Consider the following 21783-nt stretch of genomic DNA (forward strand, 5'->3'; position numbering starts at 1 on the left):
GCCATGCACAAGTTAAACAAACAAATAATTCCGCTACTGTATATATCCACTGTGAGTCTCAGTGAGCATTGCTCTCTTCCTTCTTCCTCTGCCATCCCTTTAACAGCCTGCGCGCCATGCTGAACCTAGCTAATAATAGCCACCGTCTGGGTGTGCCGCCAGCTTCTAACAGTCTTAATCAGAGGAAGGTGACATTAAATGACATTAGATGCTGTGTCAGCTCTGTTGTTACATTTTATTTATGGTTATTTGCTTATTTAGCCTCACTAATGAATGGAATATATTGCAAAAGTCTCATTGTATTTTATTTATTTATTTTTTGGCAACATGATCAACTATCATGCTATACCATTTATTATATGATAGTTGGCTTGCTATCACATTTTTTTGTACGCACAGGCATGCACATGCACACACACAGGCACACACCGCTTATTTGCAGAAAAGCATCTTCAGAAGGTACTATAGAAATGATGTATACTACATTATTAATTACAGTCATAACCATTTGTCATGCAAGCAGTCAACATGCTGGAGAAGTATTCCCTTTAGTATGTGTGCAGTTGACTGTGATCAGATTAATTACTTTGGTGTTGAATGGAAATGAATAAATGAGCTTTCCTGAGAGGATAGTGAGAGTGTGTGATAAGATGTACACATGTGATATTTACATAGTGTATTAAATACTTATTAAACACTAGGTTTATCTTCTGTTTTCTGACGGCAATGATAATGACCATTATGATTGTGGTTAGAAGAGTATGCCCCAGTAGTAGAATGATTATTATTATTATTATTATTATTATTATTGTGGTCAACCATATTTTTAAGACATGCCTCACTGTAATTTTAAGATTTACAATTTATCTTCAGGTAAAATAATGTGAGTGCAATTCAACACGATTAAAATAATGCAAATAATACATAATCTTCCTTTTCCTAAAATTGGAGCCAGCATATCTTTTATTTTAAGTTTTGATTTTTTTTCCTGTTTTTTTTCTATTGTGTTGGTTTTCTTTCCATCTTTGATTATTATGTATAACTAGAATTGTATGTCTCCTTTTTTACTGTTAAATAAAGGAGCATCAAAGGTCTCTCTCGCTCTCTCTCTCTTTCTCTCTCCCATTATTATGTGAGCAATTGTGGTCGGCTGGTTTAGAGAGTAGACATTTCTGTCATTGGTCCATGTTTACGAGGGCTCACTGCTTTTCCCTGTCCCTGTCTCTTCTCTCCCCTCCTCATTCTCTTTTCCTCTCTCCTTTCCCATCATTCTTTTTCTCACTCTCTCTCCTCCTCCTCTCCCTCTCCCCTCTCTCTCATTGCCACCCTCCTCATCAGCATGCAGTTACATACCTGGCTGGCCTCACACTGGCAGGAGCCAAAGTTGTGAGATGGGATTGCATTTTTGTGAAGCAACTCAAACAGATTAAGTGGCAGGTAAGAAAGATGGTCTCTGGTGGAGGGTTGTGAGCCTTGTGCAGGGGTCGCTGTGTCCCAGTGGCAGGGGCCAACATTTCTGCTTCCCACACCCCGCTGAAGGGTGGACCTGAACCAAAGAGAGGGCCCCAGACACTTGCTGTCACCAATGAAGGAGGCAGGACGGTGCTTGCTGAGGTAATTGGCCCCTGCCACTCCCCTCAGATTGGAGGGGAGGGGAGGGGGGGGGGGTTAGGGTCAGGGGAAATTTACCATAGGAAGGGTGCCTTCACAACAGCACATCTGAAAGCTCCCCCCTTTTCTTCCTCTGAATACAAATGAGGCCTGGTTCTGGTATTGTAGTTGTTGGAGTCATAAGACTGGGCTATGGCTGTCTCTCTCTGGAGGGTCAGGGCTGTGTTCAGTCAGGTGGCTTCTTAGGAAGCAGGTTCTGCTAGGGCTCAGACAACATCCCAGAACACTTGTAATTGAAGTGGCTTTTTCCTGATTGACATTAACAACACATTTGGTTTGTAAAATAAAACTAAATACAATAGGCACACCATTTAAATATTTTACAAGTAACAGATAAATGTCGAGCAACATTACTGTGCTTATTATTTTTAAAATTCTATTTCATCATTATAAATCTGAACTCTTGCTTGGTTCCTTTGATTACTAATTTAGACATACTGACTCGCAGCAGCACTTAATGAGTTTTTTTACGACTGTAATCAAAACATCATCTATCCAAATTTTGATTTAAATAAAGTAATGATTTTCATTAAAGAATTCCAGCTGGCCATGATTGAAGTAGCAACAGGGGTCTTTTGATCTTTGAAATTGATTATATTAGACTACCAAAAATTTGTTTCTCTACAACAGTGGCAGTTAATGTGTAAGCACATAGCTATATGATCTCGTGTTAGCTTTAGATGGTCATTAGTTCTTACACCCAGCGTTTACAAGGCTCAGTCAAATAAAATAAAGATCTTATGATTTCCTCCTAAGACTCTAGTTGAAGTGTTTACATCCAAGCATTTAGCCCAGTCCAGAACAAAAACAAGAGGTTAGGCTAGGCTCTGGGCATACCACAGAGACTGTAAAAAATACCCACGGACTGTCAATGAGACTAGCGTTGCCACGATAGTTCTCGCGAGAATTCACGTCTCCATAGAGACGCCCATATACAAACGTTGCCTGGTTCACTAACTTATTGTTGAAGTAACGCAAGCTAACGTAAAAAATGTCCAGTTTAAGGAAACAACCAAGACATCTCTGAGGTAAATATCTATACTAAATGTTGATATTAACTATATGCAGCCCACTTCTTATGTGTTAGTCTGCACGCGTTTTTTGACAGGACAGCACATTCGAAAAGAAATGACAGCTAAGCCAGCTATTGAAAATACCTGACGTATCAATTAATAATATACAAAGTCATAATACCAATCGCAAATAACAGGTTAATGTTCACAGTTCACGTGTTGCACAAATGAATCCATTAAGCAAAAACAACAGAAGCTAACTTTAGTTAGACAGCTTCAGCTGGGTCTCTCAATCTAGCCAATAAACGCATTTACCACGTTAAATGGATAGACTAGCTTGCGATGTAGAGTAAGCTAAGTGACAACGGTAATGTTTTCAGCTATAGAAGTTTTCTCAACAGCATAGGCAGCCAAATTTGGAATATGGCCAGCTATTGTCAATGTTAGCTAACTAGACGAAGGTTAGTTAGCAGCCTACAATAAATCTTATAATTTGTATGGAGTCTATTGCTATTTGATTGTATAGCTATTTCGTTGAACATTAACGATGCACTTTATTTCATTTAAAAAAAAAAAATGACTATGTGTTTTATAAGGATTTGAGAGAACCACCACTCATGTTTACCTTGTTTTTTTACAGGAAGAAATTAGCTCAAAACCCATACATTGCATCCAGAGAAGTAACCATGAATTTAAATTATTTTGTGGTTGTTCCCAACAAGCCCAATTCAATGAAGATGAAAGGCAGGTCTGTGCATCAATTTATCTGTTTCTATGTTATCTGTTTCTGTGTAAATCAAGGCCAAACAAACAAGCAAACAAACAAATTAACAAATGTTCCACCATAATAGAACTTGTGTATGTATTAAATTACAGTTTTATTTGCTAAATACATCTTCCAAAATAACCTAATAGAATTGTATTCAATAGATTTTCAATGGAGCTTATCTTATAGTCTGTGTGTCCACATTGGGAATTGTACTGAATCCGTGAGTTTTATTCTGAGATGTATATATACCTTTGTCAAACTTTTAACTTCAACCTTCCTCAGACTCTGTGCCGAGGCACATCTGGGAGGTGTAGCCTATTAACTGATAAACGGTTTGGTGTTCTTCCCTAGGAATCTGCCGGAGCTGCATCTGGACGCTGTGCAGCTGGATCAAGAGAGCAGGATCATCGAGAGCCGTCTTCAGCAGCTACGAGAAGACATGAGCCGGGAGAAAGAGGAGAGAGAGTGAGTGAGGAGGAAAGAGAGACAGAGGGTAGAAATGGGGGTGAGCGAGTGAGAGGGCAGCAATGGGAGTGAGAAACCAGAAGGCAAAACAGGAGTAAGAAGAGAAGCACTGAGAAAGGCTGTGAGAAAGGAGAGATTGTGAGAGAGGGTAGCAGAGAGATTGAATAAGAAGCAGTAAGAAATGATAATGCAATAGGGACAGAATAGGGAGGAGAAGCTGTGTGTGTGTGTGTGTGTGAGAGAGAGAGAGAGAGAGAGAGAGCGCGATTGTGTCTGTGTGTGATGGAAATTACAAAGTGAGTGATAGATGCGGTCTTACACTCCCCTGTAAAACTGATGTTACTATAGCACGGTGTACATGAGCTTTTCTGGGTAATTTTGTCATAATGCAGCATCTATGGTTATTTAGCTCTTTCTCAATGGGAGGGCGGTGATGAACGTGAAGAGAAGATGTCAGTTATGACCTTCACCGTGCCCCTCTCCAATGTGGAGATTAAACCGATATCCCAAAGAGCCAGGGGGAATTGAGTTACCTCTTCCTGGTGCTGGCCTGCTTATTCTGTTGTAATCTTTTTGGGGAAAAGGGAATGAAGTTTACTTCAAAAGGGGGGAGCCAAAAGGGGGCGAAAAATGATTTTCCCCTCAAAACAAACATCATAAGAATTATTAATGCATTTGTTTTTCGGCACACCCTTCTTTCCATTAATAACATTAAGATTTGACCCATGGACCGCGTGTATGTAAATTATGGAGAGCCCATTTCGTGTGTAAATCAGAATATACGATGGCATAACTCACGCGGAGGGGAACCGGCAGCCCGAAGGCAGACTGCATACATCATGTTCTCTGAGGCGCGCGCGCACACAATCAATCATAATAAATTGCGTCGGAAATCTTGGGGGAAATAAACACCAAGGTGAGTTTGTCTCGACATAACACGTATGCTTTGTTGCCGCGAAATTCATACATCACCACGTGCAAGTTAACGCCGGATAATGGGATGAAGATGTATCTGTGAGCCGTTCTCTGCGACCACTTCTTGGGAAACGCGCCGCTAATTAAAAGCTCACGCCTCGCACGTTGAGAATATTGAGCGCCGGCCTTGGATAACAAACAAATAAGTGCGAAGGAATAAAATACTGCGTCGGTAAGGGGGAGGGGTTCGCCTACTGATGCCGGGAAAATTAAAGTGCAGGAGCGGCTTCGCACTCCAGTCGTATTCCTGCTAGTAAAGGGGATTTCGGTGTAGCGCGCTCCGTTCGCTGGCTGTGCCCTGTCCCGTAAAAGTGCGGCCAGGTTTTCCTGGGCTGCAGAGGCGCGCTAAAATCCGCATGTTCATCTCCCCTCTGTTACCGTGGGAAAGTGCCCTGTGACCAGTGCATGTCGTTATTTATCTTGAGCTCCCAAGTTCCCCTGCTTGTTAAAGGACGGGGATGAGCTCATACTGCATGCAGTTACAGATGTCATTTGTGCTGCCTGCGCTATATAAAATAAGGAGAATGACCATGTCAACTCCAGAATGGAGATGCAGTGTGCTGTGAATGGTATTTACTGCTCTGTGTACAGCCTTGTGCACTGTAGAGATGCACTGTTTGTTGCTTTGCACTAGTATGCTTTTCTAAGGTTCTACACCAACTGACAGTCTCTTCCTCCCCTTGTATAATCTCAGTGATCACTTCTTGTTTGTCTTCCTTCCCTCCTTTACCCAAGCTAATCTCCCTCCTTTTTTATTGCTTCCATCCTTGCCTCCTTCCTGATCTCTGTACTGTGAGTTTACATCATAGGAAAATCAGGTTTGAGGCTGATGCCGAAGTTGAGATGTACTCAAGAAAGTTGAAAAGAACAACAGCACTCATGCCTTTATTTACCTGTTGCCATGGCAGCTGTCATCATGCGAATATTAGTTTGCTTTCTGATGATAAGCCAGAAATACAGCGAGGCCACCTTCAGTGTACACTGCATTTTGGGGTTAGGCTCAGTGCGTCATCACGCAGTTGCTCTGACGCAGTAGACCTTCGACGCCATGGCATGTAGAGCTGGGTGACTGAGCTCCTTGGTAATGCATTTGAGCAGATAAACAACTCACGGCCAAACAAACTTCAGCAAGGGAGAATTATTAACTGTGTTGCTCATTCTTTTAATTATGCATAAGCCCTTAGACAACATTTGATAAATTTAGGTACAGTTTTTACTTAATTTGATGTATGGTTGTTTGCTTGAGTGTGTTATTTTGTGTGAGTGTCCTTGTTTGTGTGTGTGTGTATCATTGCGATGACCTCACTCCTGTGTGTATGTGGGGGGGATCACATGACACATCGCCTCCTGAGGTGTTCTCTGCGATGATGTAATGGAGTTGACCCGGCTCACGGTTTCTGCCTCGTCACAAGGACACGGTGTCCTCCGTTGCTGCCGCAGCTGTCTCAGCGCAGAGAAATCTGTTGGCTCTTCGATTACCCGACGCTACGCTCCACCCGCACCATTCACAAAACATCCTTAGTGATTAATCTGTACCTCAGGGTCCGTTCCTTTCAGTGGCCCTGATGAGAGAACCTGTGCTTCACTACGTTACCTCAGGCACAACGAGCATGCCCAAGGGCCAGAGCGCGTCATTTTTTAACAGTTTACTGAGAGTAACACTGTGCACGCTCCTTCCTCTTTCAGAAAGTCTGGTGGGTTTCGTTGGAAGTCGGTGAAAGCCACTTCTCAAGGTGCGACCAAGACCAAGGAGAACAGCTTTCAAAAGGTGAGTCACTTCAGAATCGCGATTTTTCCCCCTGAGCCATTAAAGCGTGTAAACAGGCCCTGGTAAAAAGAGAGGTCAGCGCGCACCGGAGCAGAAATTAGACACAGGCTGGTGAGGCGGGGAATTCTCCAGGTCCCAACCACAAAGACAAAAAACAAACAGATTCACAGTATCCACTGTGCACAGACCAAAAGATACTGCAGTCAAGCCAATACTATTACTGTTTTCAGCTGGCACTTGTTTCACCTCAGAATATCGACGATACGTTTTGTGACGCACTTTTTAATGATTTTATGCAGCTGTCTGCTGGGAAGGTGAAGATGAGGGTCCTTAAAGGGGAGCCGGAAGGTATGTAGCGTGTCAGGCGCTGGGGTTTGTGAGAAAGAGAGGGTTTTAAACTCCATCGTGTTCGTAGAGTGGGGGAAATTCAGGTCGAGGCTGTGCCCGGGGGGCGTTCAGTCTGACCTCCCCACCGTGTGTTCTGCCAGCAGAGCCGGGCAGGCCGACGGGGAAGGCGCCACGCCCGCCGCCCGGGGAGCAGGCGGCCAGCAGGAAGCCCAGGCTGCGGGGGAAGCCCTGCGGTCAGTGCGAGGCCAGCGCTGCCAGGCTGGTGGGTGTGACCCGTGTCCCGCTCTGCTGCAGGGCCTGTGCGCGCGCGGCGTGTAAATTAGCCAGAACGCCAGGTGCTGCTAGTTAGCCTCCCGCCGGCTGGGAAGTGCTTCGCGCCCCTTAGAGCTTCTGAAGAGCCCTGCTTCTCCTTCTCACAGTCCGCTCCACCTGCATAGCTAATGTGACTCGCCGTCAACTCCAAGCTGACTATTCTGTCCATTTTCACTCTTAATTCTCACCACCCTCGCAACTAACAGCATTCTCTCCACCTAGAACACCCACACGGCTAACGACATTCTCACCACCTACTCCACCCACACAGCTTACTGCTGCTGCGCACTTTAGCCTTGCAGCCCCCTCCATCCTCAGCCTCACCTCCACCCTCGCCGAACGGTCGCGCCTCAGCCTTTTCTCCGCCCTCACAGCCAACCCCACCCGCGCCGGGGGCTTTGTGTTTCAGGGTGGGGAGATCTGCGGGCCTCCTCTGCAAAGTGCGATTTCTGAGCTGAAAGGCAGATTAAATGAACATGGATGTGCATGGCATTGCGTGTTTTACTCACTCTCTGCTCACTGCTCTGCGCTCGCGTGCCCGCGGTCTGTGCCTTTGCTCCCGTTCGGAGAGCTGACGCGCGCAGAGAAGACGCGCCTTTTAGAGAGGAGCTCTGTAACGCGCGCGTAACGTGGGGCTCTACCAGCGGGAGCGAACCCGACCCTTCTCTACGGCCGTGTCCGGGTTTCCGCCGGGCTCCCCGGTGGCCGCAGCCGCGCGCGAAGGCGAGACGGGCGAGGGGAGCTCCCCCGTCAGTCGCGCCGGCGGAAGCCGAGCGGCGGCCGCGGCGGTTAAGCCCCGCTTTAGCGTGGTTATTTATCCCCCGGTCCGGAGCGATGAAACGCTGCTGTTTTTTATGGGGGCCATTAACAGGCGGTAATGGGCGCAGCTGCGGGTCCGGCCCGCGTGCCCCTCTCTCCCGGGCGCTGGCGGGAGCAGACGGGAGGGGGGCGGAGGGGGGAGGCAGGTGTGCAGGCGTTCTGTTGCTTGTCGAGCTCTGAGACCAGAGCGAGCTCATCTAACTGAACAGGAAGCAGTCAGCTCATGGAGAAGCGGAGGATTGGGGGGATGGTGGGGTGGCTGAGTGTGAATCAGGATGTTTGACCTTCCGTCAATCCTCATGCCCATACATATGCCTTCACACAAGCACACGCCTGCACGCGCACACACACACACACACACCCACACAGACACACACATCTGTCTTTCTGTCTGTCCACTTACCTCTTCTGTCAGCACACATTGGCTGCCAGGGTAATTTACTCTGTTATAAGAAATAATGAGCTCCCCCAAGATCGGCTACATTTTTATCACAAATATGCACACTGTGGTATTATGTTCATTTTATATTTATCACTTTCGAGTTTGTTCTCAAGCTTAAAGTTTGAGGTAAGGTACCGACGTATATTTTCCTTGAAGTTCTGCTCCCTGTAAAGACACCTTATTTGAATCATTATGATTTGTTTATTTATTTATTTATTTATTTTCCCGTTCCCTGGGAAGATGTGCGCGGAATGCGGAGAGGACTACTGCGTGGGCTGCTTTGCCAGGTTCCACCAGAAGGGGGCACTGAAGAATCACAGAATGATCCCGATCCAGGTAGGAAGGGGCATGTACACATGCAGCTCCAGCTGTCACCGCCGCGCCTCGGACCGCGCCCGAGACGGCGGCCCACGGACGTGTCGTCGCTGCTAAACGCCGGCGGTGCGGAAGCCTCGCCTCCGGCGGCTTCTTTCCGGAAAAAACGGCGGATTCCCGCACGGGCGAACGCTCACGCATGCGGGTTGTGCGCACGTATCTCATGCTGGAAGAGCAAATGCTGGCACTTTGACTGGCGTTCGGATACCTGCCTGCTTCTCCGGTGCGCGCACGTGCATTAACGTGTGGTTAATATGCGGCCGTGCGGTCCGCTCCAGTCCCTGGGGGCGTATCAGTAGAGCTCATCAGTCAGGCTTCGACCCGTGTGCCCTGGTTCCGCCCTCTCAGAGACGTTAGCGTAGCGCTGTGCTGCCTCGTAACTCTATTAACGCAGAGCGAGAGTCAGAAATACAGCGTATTCTAGAAACAACGTGTATTCTAGCGCTTTCTTACATTTTCACCATGTTTACCACGCTGCTAGTGCCACAGAGGCGCGGTGAGAATGTTATTTGCCCCCTCCCATAGCAGCAGCCAGAGGGGGTTACAGACTGCGGCTCAGAAAGTTGTAAATACGAGCATCAGCCCGGGCTTCTGTCTGGGTTCCACCGTAATAGCCCAGTAAAGGGGGCCTTAGGGGAGCGACTGCTGGAGAAAGCAAAGAAATAAACAGCGCTAGGCGAGGCTAACGATATGCAAGGTGTTTGGAATCATTTGGACCGGGGCAGAGGAACGCAGCCTGTGAGCCTTGGAAAGAGAGCAGTCTCGCTGGCGTTAGCCTGGGGGCCGCGAGCTCACGCCGCCGCGGTGTTTTGGATACAGACGAGCGCCTCTCATTACGGAGGCAGCGGCGTGCTCCAGCGCACCGCTCAGAGTCACGGCCTGCGCTGCGTGAGCCTGCAACTCGGCCTGCGGTACAGCGCTCCTGCCTGGACGCGCACGTGTGCCAGTGTGTGTGTGTGTGCGTGCGTGTGTCTGTGTGTCTGTGCGTGCGCGCGTGTGTGTGTGCCTGTGTGTGTGTGTGTGTGTGTCTGTGTGTATGGATGTGTGTACATGTGTGTGCATGTGTGTGTATGGATGTGTGTACATGTGTGTGTGTGTGTGCGTGTGTGTGTATGGATGTGTGTACATGTGTGTGTGTGTGTGTGTGCGTGCGTGTGTGTGCTCTTCCTGCAGACACAAGGTTAACAGGGCTTCAGCTCACAGTGTGGGCCAGCATTAATCTTGGGCGGCCAGACGACGCATCGGCCTCCGCGGGGGTGTTCGCACACACACGTGGAACAGCGGGCTCCCAGTATCGGCGACCTTGCCGTTGACCTTGGGGCCCGCCGTCCCTCGGTGGCCTGCCGCGGCGCGTTAGCCAGCCCGCTGCGCCGCGGAGCGAGGCCGGCCCGGACGTCTACCAGCTCCCCGCCATTGTTGCAGCTTTTCTTACTTTATGATCCAAAACAAAGTTAAACAGATTGAAGCAAACAAACAAACAAACAAACGAGCGGCGTGAGCAGCCGCCAGAGCGGCTCGCGCGGCAGCGGGCGAGCGGGGGGGTGGGGGGGGAAGGCCGAGCCGCTGGCAGGACGCGCAGATCTGGGATTAAAAGCCCCGCGCTGACGCCAGGCTCTTGCCGCTCGTAATTCCGTTTCGTTTTGGGGGGGAAAAAATGTAAAATATCCACTCGATCGAGGACGCCTTCGTGGCTTTGTGTCCTCGAGCGCGGATTCTCGGCGCCGTCTCCTCTGCGGGATTTACAGTCTTAAGAGACGCCTCGCGTGTGCGCCGCGGTCGCCAGCAGGACATTACCGCAGCGCAGTCTTCCCCTTTTTTTTGGCGGGCGCCCCTCCGTTGATTTCCCAGCGTGGTGCTCCGCGTGCCATCCAGCAAACTTTAAACAAGCCGGCAGAGAATTAGGAGAGACACAAAGGCGGCTCTGTGTGCAGATAATCTTCCAGAAGTCCGTCGGCGCCTCAGTTGGTCTGGACCTGAAAGGAATAGCTTTGCGATCCACGTGCAGTCTCACACGGAGGCCCGTGGACCGGAGATGAGCCACATCTTCCCAAGTGCATGGCGTTCCCGCGTTGTTAGGCATAGCCTACCTTTTGTGTTTTCGGACAAAACCAGGGAGGGTGCTTCCTACCTCCTGAAAGTACCGTATTGAAAGCGTTCACCTCTTTTCTGAAGGACATTGTAGAACATGTTCCTCAGAGCACATACTGGCCCTGTCTGTCATGGCTGGCGTGGTTTTTGATGTGAAAGGATGCATGTATATGTCTGTGTGTATATTGGGGGGCGGGGGCATTTATGTTTCCGTATGCCTTTCAGTGGGTTAGGTGTGAGCTTGTACCATACAGTCAGATTTTGTCTCATGCTGGCACTTCTTACATCATGCAGATTATTCAACCAACGTGGCACCCATCTCCCTGTGGTTTGCTTCAGTTGGCTGTTTAAACAGAGCAGTACCCCCCTCCCTGTGGTTTGCTTCAGTTGGTTGTTTAAACAGAGCAGTACCCCCCTTCCTGTAGTTTGATCCAGTTGGCTGCTGAAGCAGAGCAGTACCCCCCTCCCTGTGGTTTGATCCAGTTGGCTGCTTAAGCAGAACAGTACCCCCCTCCCAGTGGTTTGGTCCAGTTGACTGTTTAAATAGAGCAGTACCCCCCTTCCTGTAGTTTGATCCAGTTGGCTGTTTAAACAGAGCAGTACCCCCCTCCCTGTGGTTTGATCCAGTTGGCTGCTGAAGCAGAGCAGTACCCCCCTCCCAGTGGTTTGGTCCAGTTGGCTGTTTAAACAGAGCAGTACCCCCTCCCAGTGGTTTGGTCCAGTTGGCTGCTGAAGCAGAGCAGTAACCCCTCCAGTGGTTTGATCCAGTTGGCTGCTGAAGCAGAGCAGTACCCCCTCCCAGTGGTTTGGTCCAGTTGGCTGCTGAAGCAGAGCAGTACCCCCCTCCCTGTGGTTTGATCCAGTTGGCTGCTGAAGCAGAACAGTACCCCCCTCCCAGTGGTTTGGTCCAGTTGGCTGCTGAAGCAGAGCAGTACCCCCCTCCCAGTGGTTTGGTCCAGTTGGCTGCTTAAGCAGAGCTGCACTCCTCTCATTGGCAATTCGATTTAGTGAAAGATGAACTGAACCACCACCCCTATGCGGTTTAATTCAGGTGACAGTTTAATTGAACCAGTGTCCCTCTCTGGTCTTTTTGTCCAATTGGCTTTGGGCCAAGAATATAGTCGTCCGTAGATGTTGAGCACGCTAGTGTTTGGCCGAGCTTATACTTTTATCATGTTATTCAGTGCTGTTGACCGAATTGAACCCAGGGCTGAACCCTCTGATGTTCTGCTGGCTGCTCTTCAAAATATATCTCATTTTTATCCTGTTTATTCAGAACCCCAAAAATACAGCTAAGGAAGTGTGTATGTGTGTGTGTGAGAAAAGACAGACTTTATGTGTGTGTACACTTGACTACGCATGTTTGTGAGTTTTTGTATGTGACTCTATATGCACAAGCATATCATATGTCTGTCTCTGCTCGTGAGTGCGTGTGGCATTGGTGTGTGTGCGTGCATGCGTGTATGCGGTATTGAATTTCCTGATGCGTGAGCCCTTAGCGGCTAATCAGTTTCTCCTAGTGGGGAATATGGACCGAGTCATTAATTTATGACTCTCACTGGCTGGTGAACAGATGGAGATCCAGACCTCCATCAGCGCATTGGATGTTGTGAGCCAGTTTAAGAGACAAATTGAGCCTGAAGGGTCAGCTGTGAACAGCAAGAGGAAGGACGCTAAATGGAGCCAGGGGGCGCTAAGGAGCAAGCCTTCATCCACGACCCTTCCACAGACACAAGTGAGTAACGCGGGTGGACTCAGGTAACAGAACACTGCAAAAAACAAGAAATAAGTCCATCTTAGCAAGTATTTTAGACTTAATAGACTTCATTAAAGAACATTTATTTACTCTTATTTCAATTATTTTTTCAAAAAGATGCCCTTAAGGTGAGAGTTTCAGTCATCAAGATCTGACAATGGGGTAAGACAATTTCACTTGTTAAGGAAAACGTAACTAAAGACCAGCTAATATTTTCTATTGAGATAAAAAATATATAATCTGATTTACTAAGATCTTCAACACGTGCAAACCATTTTAGCACATGCAAAATCAATAACATGACCAGTAATTAGTCATGGTGTTTGTTTTGCATCAATCACTGGCTGTATTGTTAGTTTTGCATGCGTTAAAAGGTTTTGTACGTGCTAAAGGTCATAGTAAATCAGGCCAGAAGTTTCATTACAGGACTGAAACACTTGTTAAGACAGACTTTTTTTTGCAGTGAAAACTGGGGGACAGAACATCACAGTCACACCCACATCTGCACAAAAGTCAGAAGCATATCTGAATACAGGCAGCCTACATTTCAGCACTGGATAGAATTTTGGTGTTCTGTTTGTCGGGCTCCATACAGCTTACCCGATTCTGATGGTCTGAAGTTAGCCTTTTTCGTAGCCGTTGATACCAGCGGACAGTTTATCAGATCAATTGGGCTGTTTAAGAGCAGAGGAGCAGAGGCCTCCCACGGAATTGAAACCGACTGTTCTCAGGTCACGAGTCTAATGTGCTGATCGCTGCTCCTCTCTGTTGCTCCTCTAATGGCCCCCCCACCCTACTCTCCTCCCAAGGCTCTTTCTCAACAGGGGCCCTCCCACACTGTTTACTCCTGAAAAGAACTCAGCTGTGTAATCGCTATCGATCTGACCCCCACAAGTCCATCCTCCACAAACTGCAGAGTGACAGAGTACTGTTAAAAACCACAGGACTTCAACAACCATCTGTAAATAAGACATTGGAACCGGCCTTCTTGTGTGGAAAAAAAAGAAAAGAAGCTCTGTCACCGCTCTGCTCAGTGCGCCTGGTGTCGCCCTCTGCTGGTCAGGCCACATACAGCCTGTACAAGCATTCCTGGGGTGTGCACTCCCCATCATGGAGGACACGTGCCAATAGCATTTTGCGAATGCAGCTATTGAAATGCCGGAATAGTTGGACATTGCTGACTTTCCTGTTAAAGTGAACATTTTAGCCACCATCCACAATCAATAAAATGATTATTTACACCAAACTGGAATAAAAAATGCATAATGTTCCAAGACCATTCCTGAAATATTCCAATAAAAAATGCAGGGGGTATCGAGGGAACTTAACAAATCTGTTTTGGGAACGTTCACCATGCTAACCATCAGGAATGTTCTGGGAAGCAGTCATTTTTAGCTGGGTGTTTACTTCTAACCCCACAGTCACTAAGACATTCCCGTGCTGGCCCACACAGTGCTGACATTACACTTCCCTTTCTGTGTCTTTCATGCCTGTCTCCCTGTCTCCAAATGCCCCCCCCCCCCATCTCTTTGTGTCTCAGCTTTTGCTCGTGAAGAACGATGGTGTGAAAGAGAGGGGAGAGGCGGAGAGCCAGCATAGACAGAACCTGTTGTGCGGGGAGTATGATGAGAAGGAGTCGGAGAGATCGTTCCAGGAGGCACTGTGGGAGTGGAGAGGGCAGGGTGGGGTTTCAGAGGTGGAGCCGGTGCCAGAGCTGGAGGCGGAGCTGGAGCCGGAGGTGGAGGTGGACCCAGAGCCAGATGTGGGCCCAGAGGATTTGTGGGGACTGAAAGAAACCCTGAAAGGTAATGCACCTGTTTTGGGGTGGGACAGAGGGACCTTTATTAATTAGACTGGCGCCATCAGGTCATTTTTAACACACCATGTACAGATCCTCACATACGTTTTACTCAGCCACCACCTAAAATGGCAGAATGTTAAGTATTAACTTCTTAAATCTGATTGTGAAAGCCATGTGACCAGCTGACCAGCACCTGGACACATCAGGGCACCCCAGCGTTGACTGCATATAAAATCACTGTGTTTGCGATCATTTTCTGCAATGAATATAACTTTGTAAACCCACGGCAAACATTACTTCTGTGCCTTGATCTCATTAGTAGTTTTCTTCTCGTATTCATTTTGCTGTGTTTTCTGAAGTGATGTAGCTTTCTAAAGAAAGGTTTTTCTCCTGCTTTGATTTTCTTGTATGCCTTTCTCCCTATTGTCACAAACAATGTAGCATTAATGATTTTCCTCGTTACGAGGGCATGTGCGCACGCTGGTCCCCACGGAGACTGACTGGCTCATTTCTGTAATGCTCACGGTGAAATATAATAAGCCTTGAACTCCAGGCTGGTAACGCAGGTGACTGTATTCCTTCAGAATTCCTCCAGATGGATTTCGGATTCTATTTGAAATCTGAAATCCCTGAAACAATTAAAGGTTTATTTATCCTCTTCACCGTGGTTTCTCCTCCTCTGCCTCCTGCATGTTTCCGTCTTGGCATCTGTTATTTTTCCATTATGTAAGATTAGAAGCAAGCAATATTGTGGTGGTGCATACTGAAGGGGGTGCCCCGGGCGAGTCTGCCTGTCTTCCCCTCCCTCTCTCTCTCTCCCTCCCCCTTTCTCTCTCTCCCTCTTCCTTCTCCCTCTTTCTCCTTCTCTCTCCCTCCCCCATTCTCTGTCTCTCTCCCTCTTCCCTCCCCCTGTCTCTCCTTCTCTCTCTTCCTACCCCATTCTCTCTCTCTCCCTCTTCCTTCCCCCCCCACCTCTCTCCCTCTCCCTCTCTCTCTCCCTCTCTCTCTCTCTCTCTCTCTCTCCCGGGGTTGCTGGGTGGTGAAAAGTGCTTACCACCGCAGCAGTTTGTAAAAGCTCTGGTCCAAGCATATTCACATAATGACTGCTGTGTTAGGGGGAGGTCCTCTACGCCAGGGCCTGACTGCTTGCCCATGGCAAACACTCTGCTGCAGCCTCCACTGCAGCCACAGTTGTGCTGATTCCGGCACCGTAACTTTCGCCCCATTCCACCTCTGTGTCCTCGGCCTTTGCTGTCTTTCTGCGTCACATTAAAATATGCTGCTTCTAGTTTGAGGTCCTGTTCAAATGATATAATGAATCGGATAACTAGTTTTGACTCTTTTGACTCTTTAGACTCTGTATATGGTTTCGAGGTTTTATAAGATGCACGTGTCTGTCGGGTGATGTTCTCCTTGGAGATGCGTCGAGAATGGCTGGGGTTGGCTGGGATTGGCTGGTTTAAATTGGTTGAGATGCGGGGTTTATTCTGTTTATGAACAACTACACTTGGGACCTAGTTTATTTCACAATTTACAATCTATTCCAATTCTCTAAACTGAAATAGACAGACTCATTAGTCAGGCATGTGACTTAGCCAGCTGGCACATGAAGACCACTGCGCCACTGGGCTCTAAGAAAGTCGAAAGATTTTTTTTTTCCATTTCTTTCTTTGTTCGCCCAGCGCCCACCGAGGTTTTCGCCGCCCAGGCCGACCTCGTCCAGAGGGGACGGCCGATCGAGGTGGAGTTCAGGGAACACGGCCTGAGCTACATGGAGAAGCTGCTGGTGAAGAAACACAGACGGTGAGACGGAAGCTGGAGGGGAATGGCCCTTTCTCTTGAGACAAACCGCGAAGACGCGGCAGAGCTTAGACGCGCGGGCTCGAGCGCTAACGCAAGCCCTACCCTCACCCTCACCTGAAATCAATCAGAGAACGCGAACAATGTGATTTCCACTGTATGGCGGTTAACCGGATTTGTCCTGCTTTTCAGGACTGACCTCTTAGATGAAGTCCAGCCATCCAATAAAAGCTGCCCTTTGATGCACTAGTTTCACTTCATTAGGTGTTTTATGCTTGATTGTATCGATTATAACTACAGCACAGCAGCCCTACCGCTCGGTGTGCTCACTTTAAAGTCACGTGTTTGCCATCACGGGGAAATTTACCCAGGGAAATTACACTGCTGTTAATGAAGTCGCCCCAAAAGTGTAATATTCTTTCAAAGGTCAGTGCATAGCTGAGCCTTCGCAGGTGATAAAACGGTTTTTCTTAATCCTGCGGGGGATAGAGAAAATCGGTAGGAGAGCTCCGTGCACATCTGCATGCTAAAACGGACAGAGTCTCACATTCTCCAAGTTTACCCCGTTTATCTAAAGTCAGTTAAAGTTCATCTTGTCGTATTTTGCCGTATCTGTCCCCTTCAACGTGGCTCTGCTCACATATCTAAATCCCTGCAGTAAACCGTAGCGGTGTGCCGGGCGTGTATTACTTATCAGCGGAAGGGGACTTAAAAGGGCTTGATTTTTGGGAAAATAATGGAAAAAAAAGCACCCGTAACCTATTCTGCTCTAATCCTATTTACTCTGTTATTTTTGGGGCCTTTTTTATTTTCCAGGACGCCTATCGAGGAGTATCGACCGCTCCCTGCCGCCGGCCCGTATCAAGAATCTCAGGCGGATGCCGGCCGTGTGACGGGCGAGGAAGAACTGACAGGTTCATTCGCCTTTTCTTAGGGGAAATAAAGAAACGCGGGAGCCGCGCGGGGCACTCGACCGCGGGTAACCGCGGGTAACCGCCGCCCCTGCGGTCAACCGCGCCTGCCCGCGTGCGGTTCGAACCCATCGAGGGGCGGTCATCCAGCTCCCGGTGTTCTGCGCGGGGGAGAATGGAGAGCAGTTGGGGTATCACAGCGCGAGTGAGCAGTCGTGCGGGGGAGGTGCGGAAGGCGCCCTTCACACGACCCCGCCACGGCACGGTCCCACCTCAGACCCGTCTCTATGGTACCCCGGCCGATTTTACCCCCAAGATGGGTGTGAACTCTCAGGCCCCGTATCGCCTACCCCGTCTGAAAGAGGTGGAGCTCGACTGACTCCAGCGCTCAACGCTGACACTTGTTTTCAAGCTCAGTTTCGCTCAGATCATGTTTATTCCTCCGCGTCTTATTTATTTATTTCGCCATCAGCTGAAAGCCTATCCTGACAAACCGTCGGGCTCAAAAAGTTGCATTTCATGAAGCAGATTTTAGTTATTTCCTGCATAAATGTTTTAGAGTGGCGAACAAGACTGATCTCTTTCTGAAATGTATTCAGCGGGTATGAATAATACATTTATGTGGGGCACCATGTTGACTCTGTTCCGCTAACTTTTATTAACTTTGCAGAGCTGTCAGACTCTTTCCTGCAGAAAAGCCGAGACTAGAGTGGATCCCATTGCTCAACATGGCTGAGATGACGTGTGACATCATATAGCATATTACAGGAATTATGAGAGGGGTTGATTTGTTTGGGACAGATGGCTTACAGCAGCACATGCTGACTGGTGACTTAGGCTTGTTTCTTTTAGAAAAAATACCATGTATATCTACTGAGAATTCAGTTATCTTTTGCAGTGATGACCTGAGTGTGTAGGGAGGGCAGAAATTGTGTAGCTTGTAGAGGGGGTGATTAGGTGGCCCAATGTAGAGAACCGGATTTTGTGGGAATTGAGTCAAAACAACTGGACTTAATACCCCTACTCTTTTAAAAAACGCAATGGAATATTTAATGAGTACACTGAGCCTGGACCTCGGTCTCATCTGAAAGAAAGCACCTTCTGTAACACCGTGCTGGGGCAATGAATTTATATTTGGTGCAGAAGGAAGAACGCCCCCTAGTGGCCCACCAATACCTCTTCTAGCATAGTATGACCTGAGGAAGATATAGAGTGATAGGGTTGCTAGTACGTGTGGACCTTTGACAGTAGTTAAGGCCTGGATTCAATCAACAACTGTCCTTTACTTTGACTGACAAATAAATGCAGGTGTATGCGTTTTTCACAAACACAGCATGACCAGCTCTGGGATGACCAAACTTAACTTACCACACTGTGTTTGTGAATTCTTAGATATGTGTTTAAGTCTGAGTTGAGAGCAAACGTTGATTGAGTTTGGGCATTACACAGAACAGAGTGTCCTGTGAATCTGGTTGTGCTCGCGTCTCATTGGTGGTCGTGTCTGCCTGCCTTGTAGCTGAAGAGATGGAGATGCAGAGGTACTGTGCGTCACTCTTCGCCACAGACGCTGCCCCCTCCACCACCGCCTCCACCTCCGCATCCGCCTCCACGTCCAGCTTTTTCACAGGCGGCAATCAGCAAGACAGCCCAGCTAAATCATGTCTCAGCATGGTGGAGTTAGAGCAGGTGAGCTCCAGTTATTTTAACCAGTGCCTCCTCTCTTCGATTATAATCAGAACAGGTTCCTGTATGCGATTCTGTCTCTATACAAGCTGACAGCGCATCCTCCCTGGGCCTCTCCCAGGGATAATTGTATTAATAAAGTGTGGTTCAGACACTGATGCCGTGGTAATGTTCCTTTAAAATGAGTGCAGCCTAGTGCAGACATCATGATTGCTGTCCGTGTATTTTTATTGCAGATGGCTGGGGACTCAGCTGTGCTGAACAGCACCTTTACAGCTGAACTGGAAACGGACAACGGGATGTAAGAGGCGTAATTAAAGCCCGTGCTCCGACTCGCATGCTTTGCGTGCATCACCTTGACACAATAACACCATGTGTAATGAGCCTTTGATTGTAGAGTGGAAATAACTTAAAACTCACTCCATTATTTCCATCACGCTTTTCCTTTACGCTCGAGTTGCAAACTTAAACAGGCTGTGTTTCCACACCATATCCCCTCCCCACGCGATTATCTGCTCCTGTGTGGTTTTTGAGGGTGGAGCAAAGGAAGTTTTTGTTAATGTGGTAAGATTGTTCAGACTAAGTAAGCGAGAGAGAGAGACAAAAGGAAGCGTTTGCATTGCTGTTTTCAGGTACTTCTCGTCTGAAAAGAGGGTAACCAGGGACATGCTCAAGATGTGTCAAGATTATGTGATTGGAAAGAGTGTCGTGATATCAAAATATTCAGCAAAATGTTCAACAGCTTTTTATTGTTCATAAATGATATATATATTTTGAAAAATACGCTATATGCATATATTTCAGTGGCTTATTGTACAGTCTTCTGAAAAAAAATAAATGATGCCATGATGGTCCTAACAGTGTTGGATATGTGAGGGATAAATGTTCTTATCTAAATGACTGTGTGAGTTGTAATGGGAGAGTGAGGCTTCCTTAAACCAAAAATGGGTGGCTGACTTCAACCAATGACTGTGATTTGCTGTGGAACGCAAAATATTTTGATTTAAGCAAGTCTGTGATTAATAGCTCTCTGTACCCTCACCCATGATGAGATTCATGAAACTTCACTCTCCCTTCGCCACTCAGGAGTTGAGCTAAGGCTCAAAAAATGTATGAAACACTTTAATACATTATTCAAGGCTGAGGACACTGCAGTTTGATTGAATCTGGACCTTTGTGAAATTTATCCCAAAAAGATAATTCCCAAAGCATTGTGCAGCATGTATATCATCTCGGCTGATGTGCAAAGATTAACGTTCCACGTGTCTCCCAAAGGATGCCGGAGGCTGAAGGAATAGCTATGGAGCCAGGACACCAGGAGACCAAGAGGAGCAAAGAACCGACCGATTACCATCCAGTCAATCAATTACCAAGACCCCCCGGGTTCACTCCTTCCCCCCAGAAATGCAGGTCCCACTTAACTCAGTCGCCTCAGGCAACTCTTTCTCCGACCCCCGCACCTCCATCCCCCCGCTCCTCCACATCCCGATCTGCCAGGGTGATGACTACCTCACTAGATTCAAAACCGACCTTGAGGAAGACATCCTGGTCTGCCCCATGCCAGATTAGACCTCCACAGTCTGCTGTAGCCTCGAGGCAGTCATCACCATCCCCCCTGTCCTCCAGGCCCCAGTCGACTGGGTCTTCAGTACGCAACCCCCTGCCCTCCAGATTCAAATTGACTAGGCCGTCACCACCCGAATGGCCCTCCAGGGCAAAAACAACTTCATCACCACCATCAACACCCTTGTCCTCCAGGTCCATGTCCTACAGGTCCATATCAACTGGGTCATTGCCACCAACTCCTCTGCCCTCTAGGGACAAATCAGCTGAGTCACCGCTACCTGATTTCACTTCCAGACCCAAGGCAACTGCATCACCACCATCAACAGCCCAGTCCTATAGGTCCCTATCAACTGGGTCATCACCACTAACTCCTCTGCCCTCTAGGGACAAATCAGCTGAGTCACCGCTACCTGATTTCACTTCCAGACCCAAGGCAACTGTATCACCACCATCAATAGCCCAGTCCTTCAGGTCCGTATCAAATGGGCTATCTCTATCAAGGGACAAGTCATCTGAGTTGCCACCCCCTGAACTGAATTTCAGGAGTAAATCACACCATTCACCACCACTTGAATTGACTATCAGGGGTAAATCACCTGGATCGCCACCGCTTCAACAGACCTTAAAGTCCAAATCAACTGGGTCATCACCACTAACTCCTGTGCCCTCCAGGGACAAATCACCAGAGTCGCCTCTGCCTGAACAGGATTTCAGAGATAAATCAGCCAGTTTACCCCTACCTGAATTGAGTTTCAGGGGTAAATCACCTGGATCAACCCTAGCTGAACAGGATTTCAGGGATGAATCAGCTGAATTTAGTTTCAAGGATGAATTGCCTGAACTAACCGTACCAGAACAGGATTTCCAGAATGGATCACCCGGGTTGCCCTTACCTGAACTGAGTTGCAGGGATAAATCACCTGGAGGACCCCTAGCAGAACGAGATATCAACGATGAATCAGCTGAATTGAGTCTCAGGGCTGAATTGCCTGAATCAACTGTACCAGAACAGGATTTCAAGAATGAATCACTCAGGTTGCCCTTACCTGAACAGAGTTGCAGGGATAAATCACCGATCACCTAGCAAGGTTCAATGAATTACCATCGCCTACCTAACTATTGGTAACCTGAACAACCTCATGAACAGCTTCAAGAAACCTCGTTGCTACTGACCGGTTCAGGATCCATCACCACCACCCATTCCTCAGTCAACACTGATCT

General features: G+C 47.9%; 1 protein-coding gene across 1 annotated transcript; it reads left to right on the forward strand.

The window, feature by feature from the left end:
• The first annotated feature begins 2591 nt into the window (after positions 1-2591).
• On the forward strand, positions 2592-21646 carry zbbx (zinc finger, B-box domain containing). The gene is made up of 14 exons (XM_064303320.1): positions 2592-2699; positions 3325-3432; positions 3805-3918; positions 6580-6661; positions 6961-7009; positions 7153-7271; positions 8823-8918; positions 12619-12780; positions 14342-14606; positions 16285-16405; positions 17219-17316; positions 18830-18999; positions 19233-19297; positions 20272-21646. The coding sequence occupies exons 2-14, from the start codon at positions 3371-3373 to the stop codon at positions 21644-21646; spliced, it is 2778 nt and encodes a 925-aa protein (XP_064159390.1). The 5' UTR covers positions 2592-2699; positions 3325-3370.
• The last annotated feature ends 137 nt before the right edge of the window (positions 21647-21783 follow it).

Source organism: Anguilla rostrata, chromosome 12 (genome assembly GCF_018555375.3).
Source record: "Anguilla rostrata isolate EN2019 chromosome 12, ASM1855537v3, whole genome shotgun sequence".
Classification (NCBI taxonomy): domain Eukaryota; kingdom Metazoa; phylum Chordata; class Actinopteri; order Anguilliformes; family Anguillidae; genus Anguilla; species Anguilla rostrata.

Excerpts from the sequence above, each read along its gene's own strand:
- zbbx (XM_064303320.1), top strand. The coding sequence starts at position 3,371 with ATGAATTTAAATTATTTTGTGGTTGTTCCCAACAAGCCCAATTCAATG. Across the intron at positions 17,317-18,829 it reads GGGCGAGGAAGAACTGACAG|CTGAAGAGATGGAGATGCAG; the intron begins GTTCATTCGCCT and ends CCTGCCTTGTAG. Across the intron at positions 19,298-20,271 it reads CTGGAAACGGACAACGGGAT|GATGCCGGAGGCTGAAGGAA; the intron begins GTAAGAGGCGTA and ends TGTCTCCCAAAG.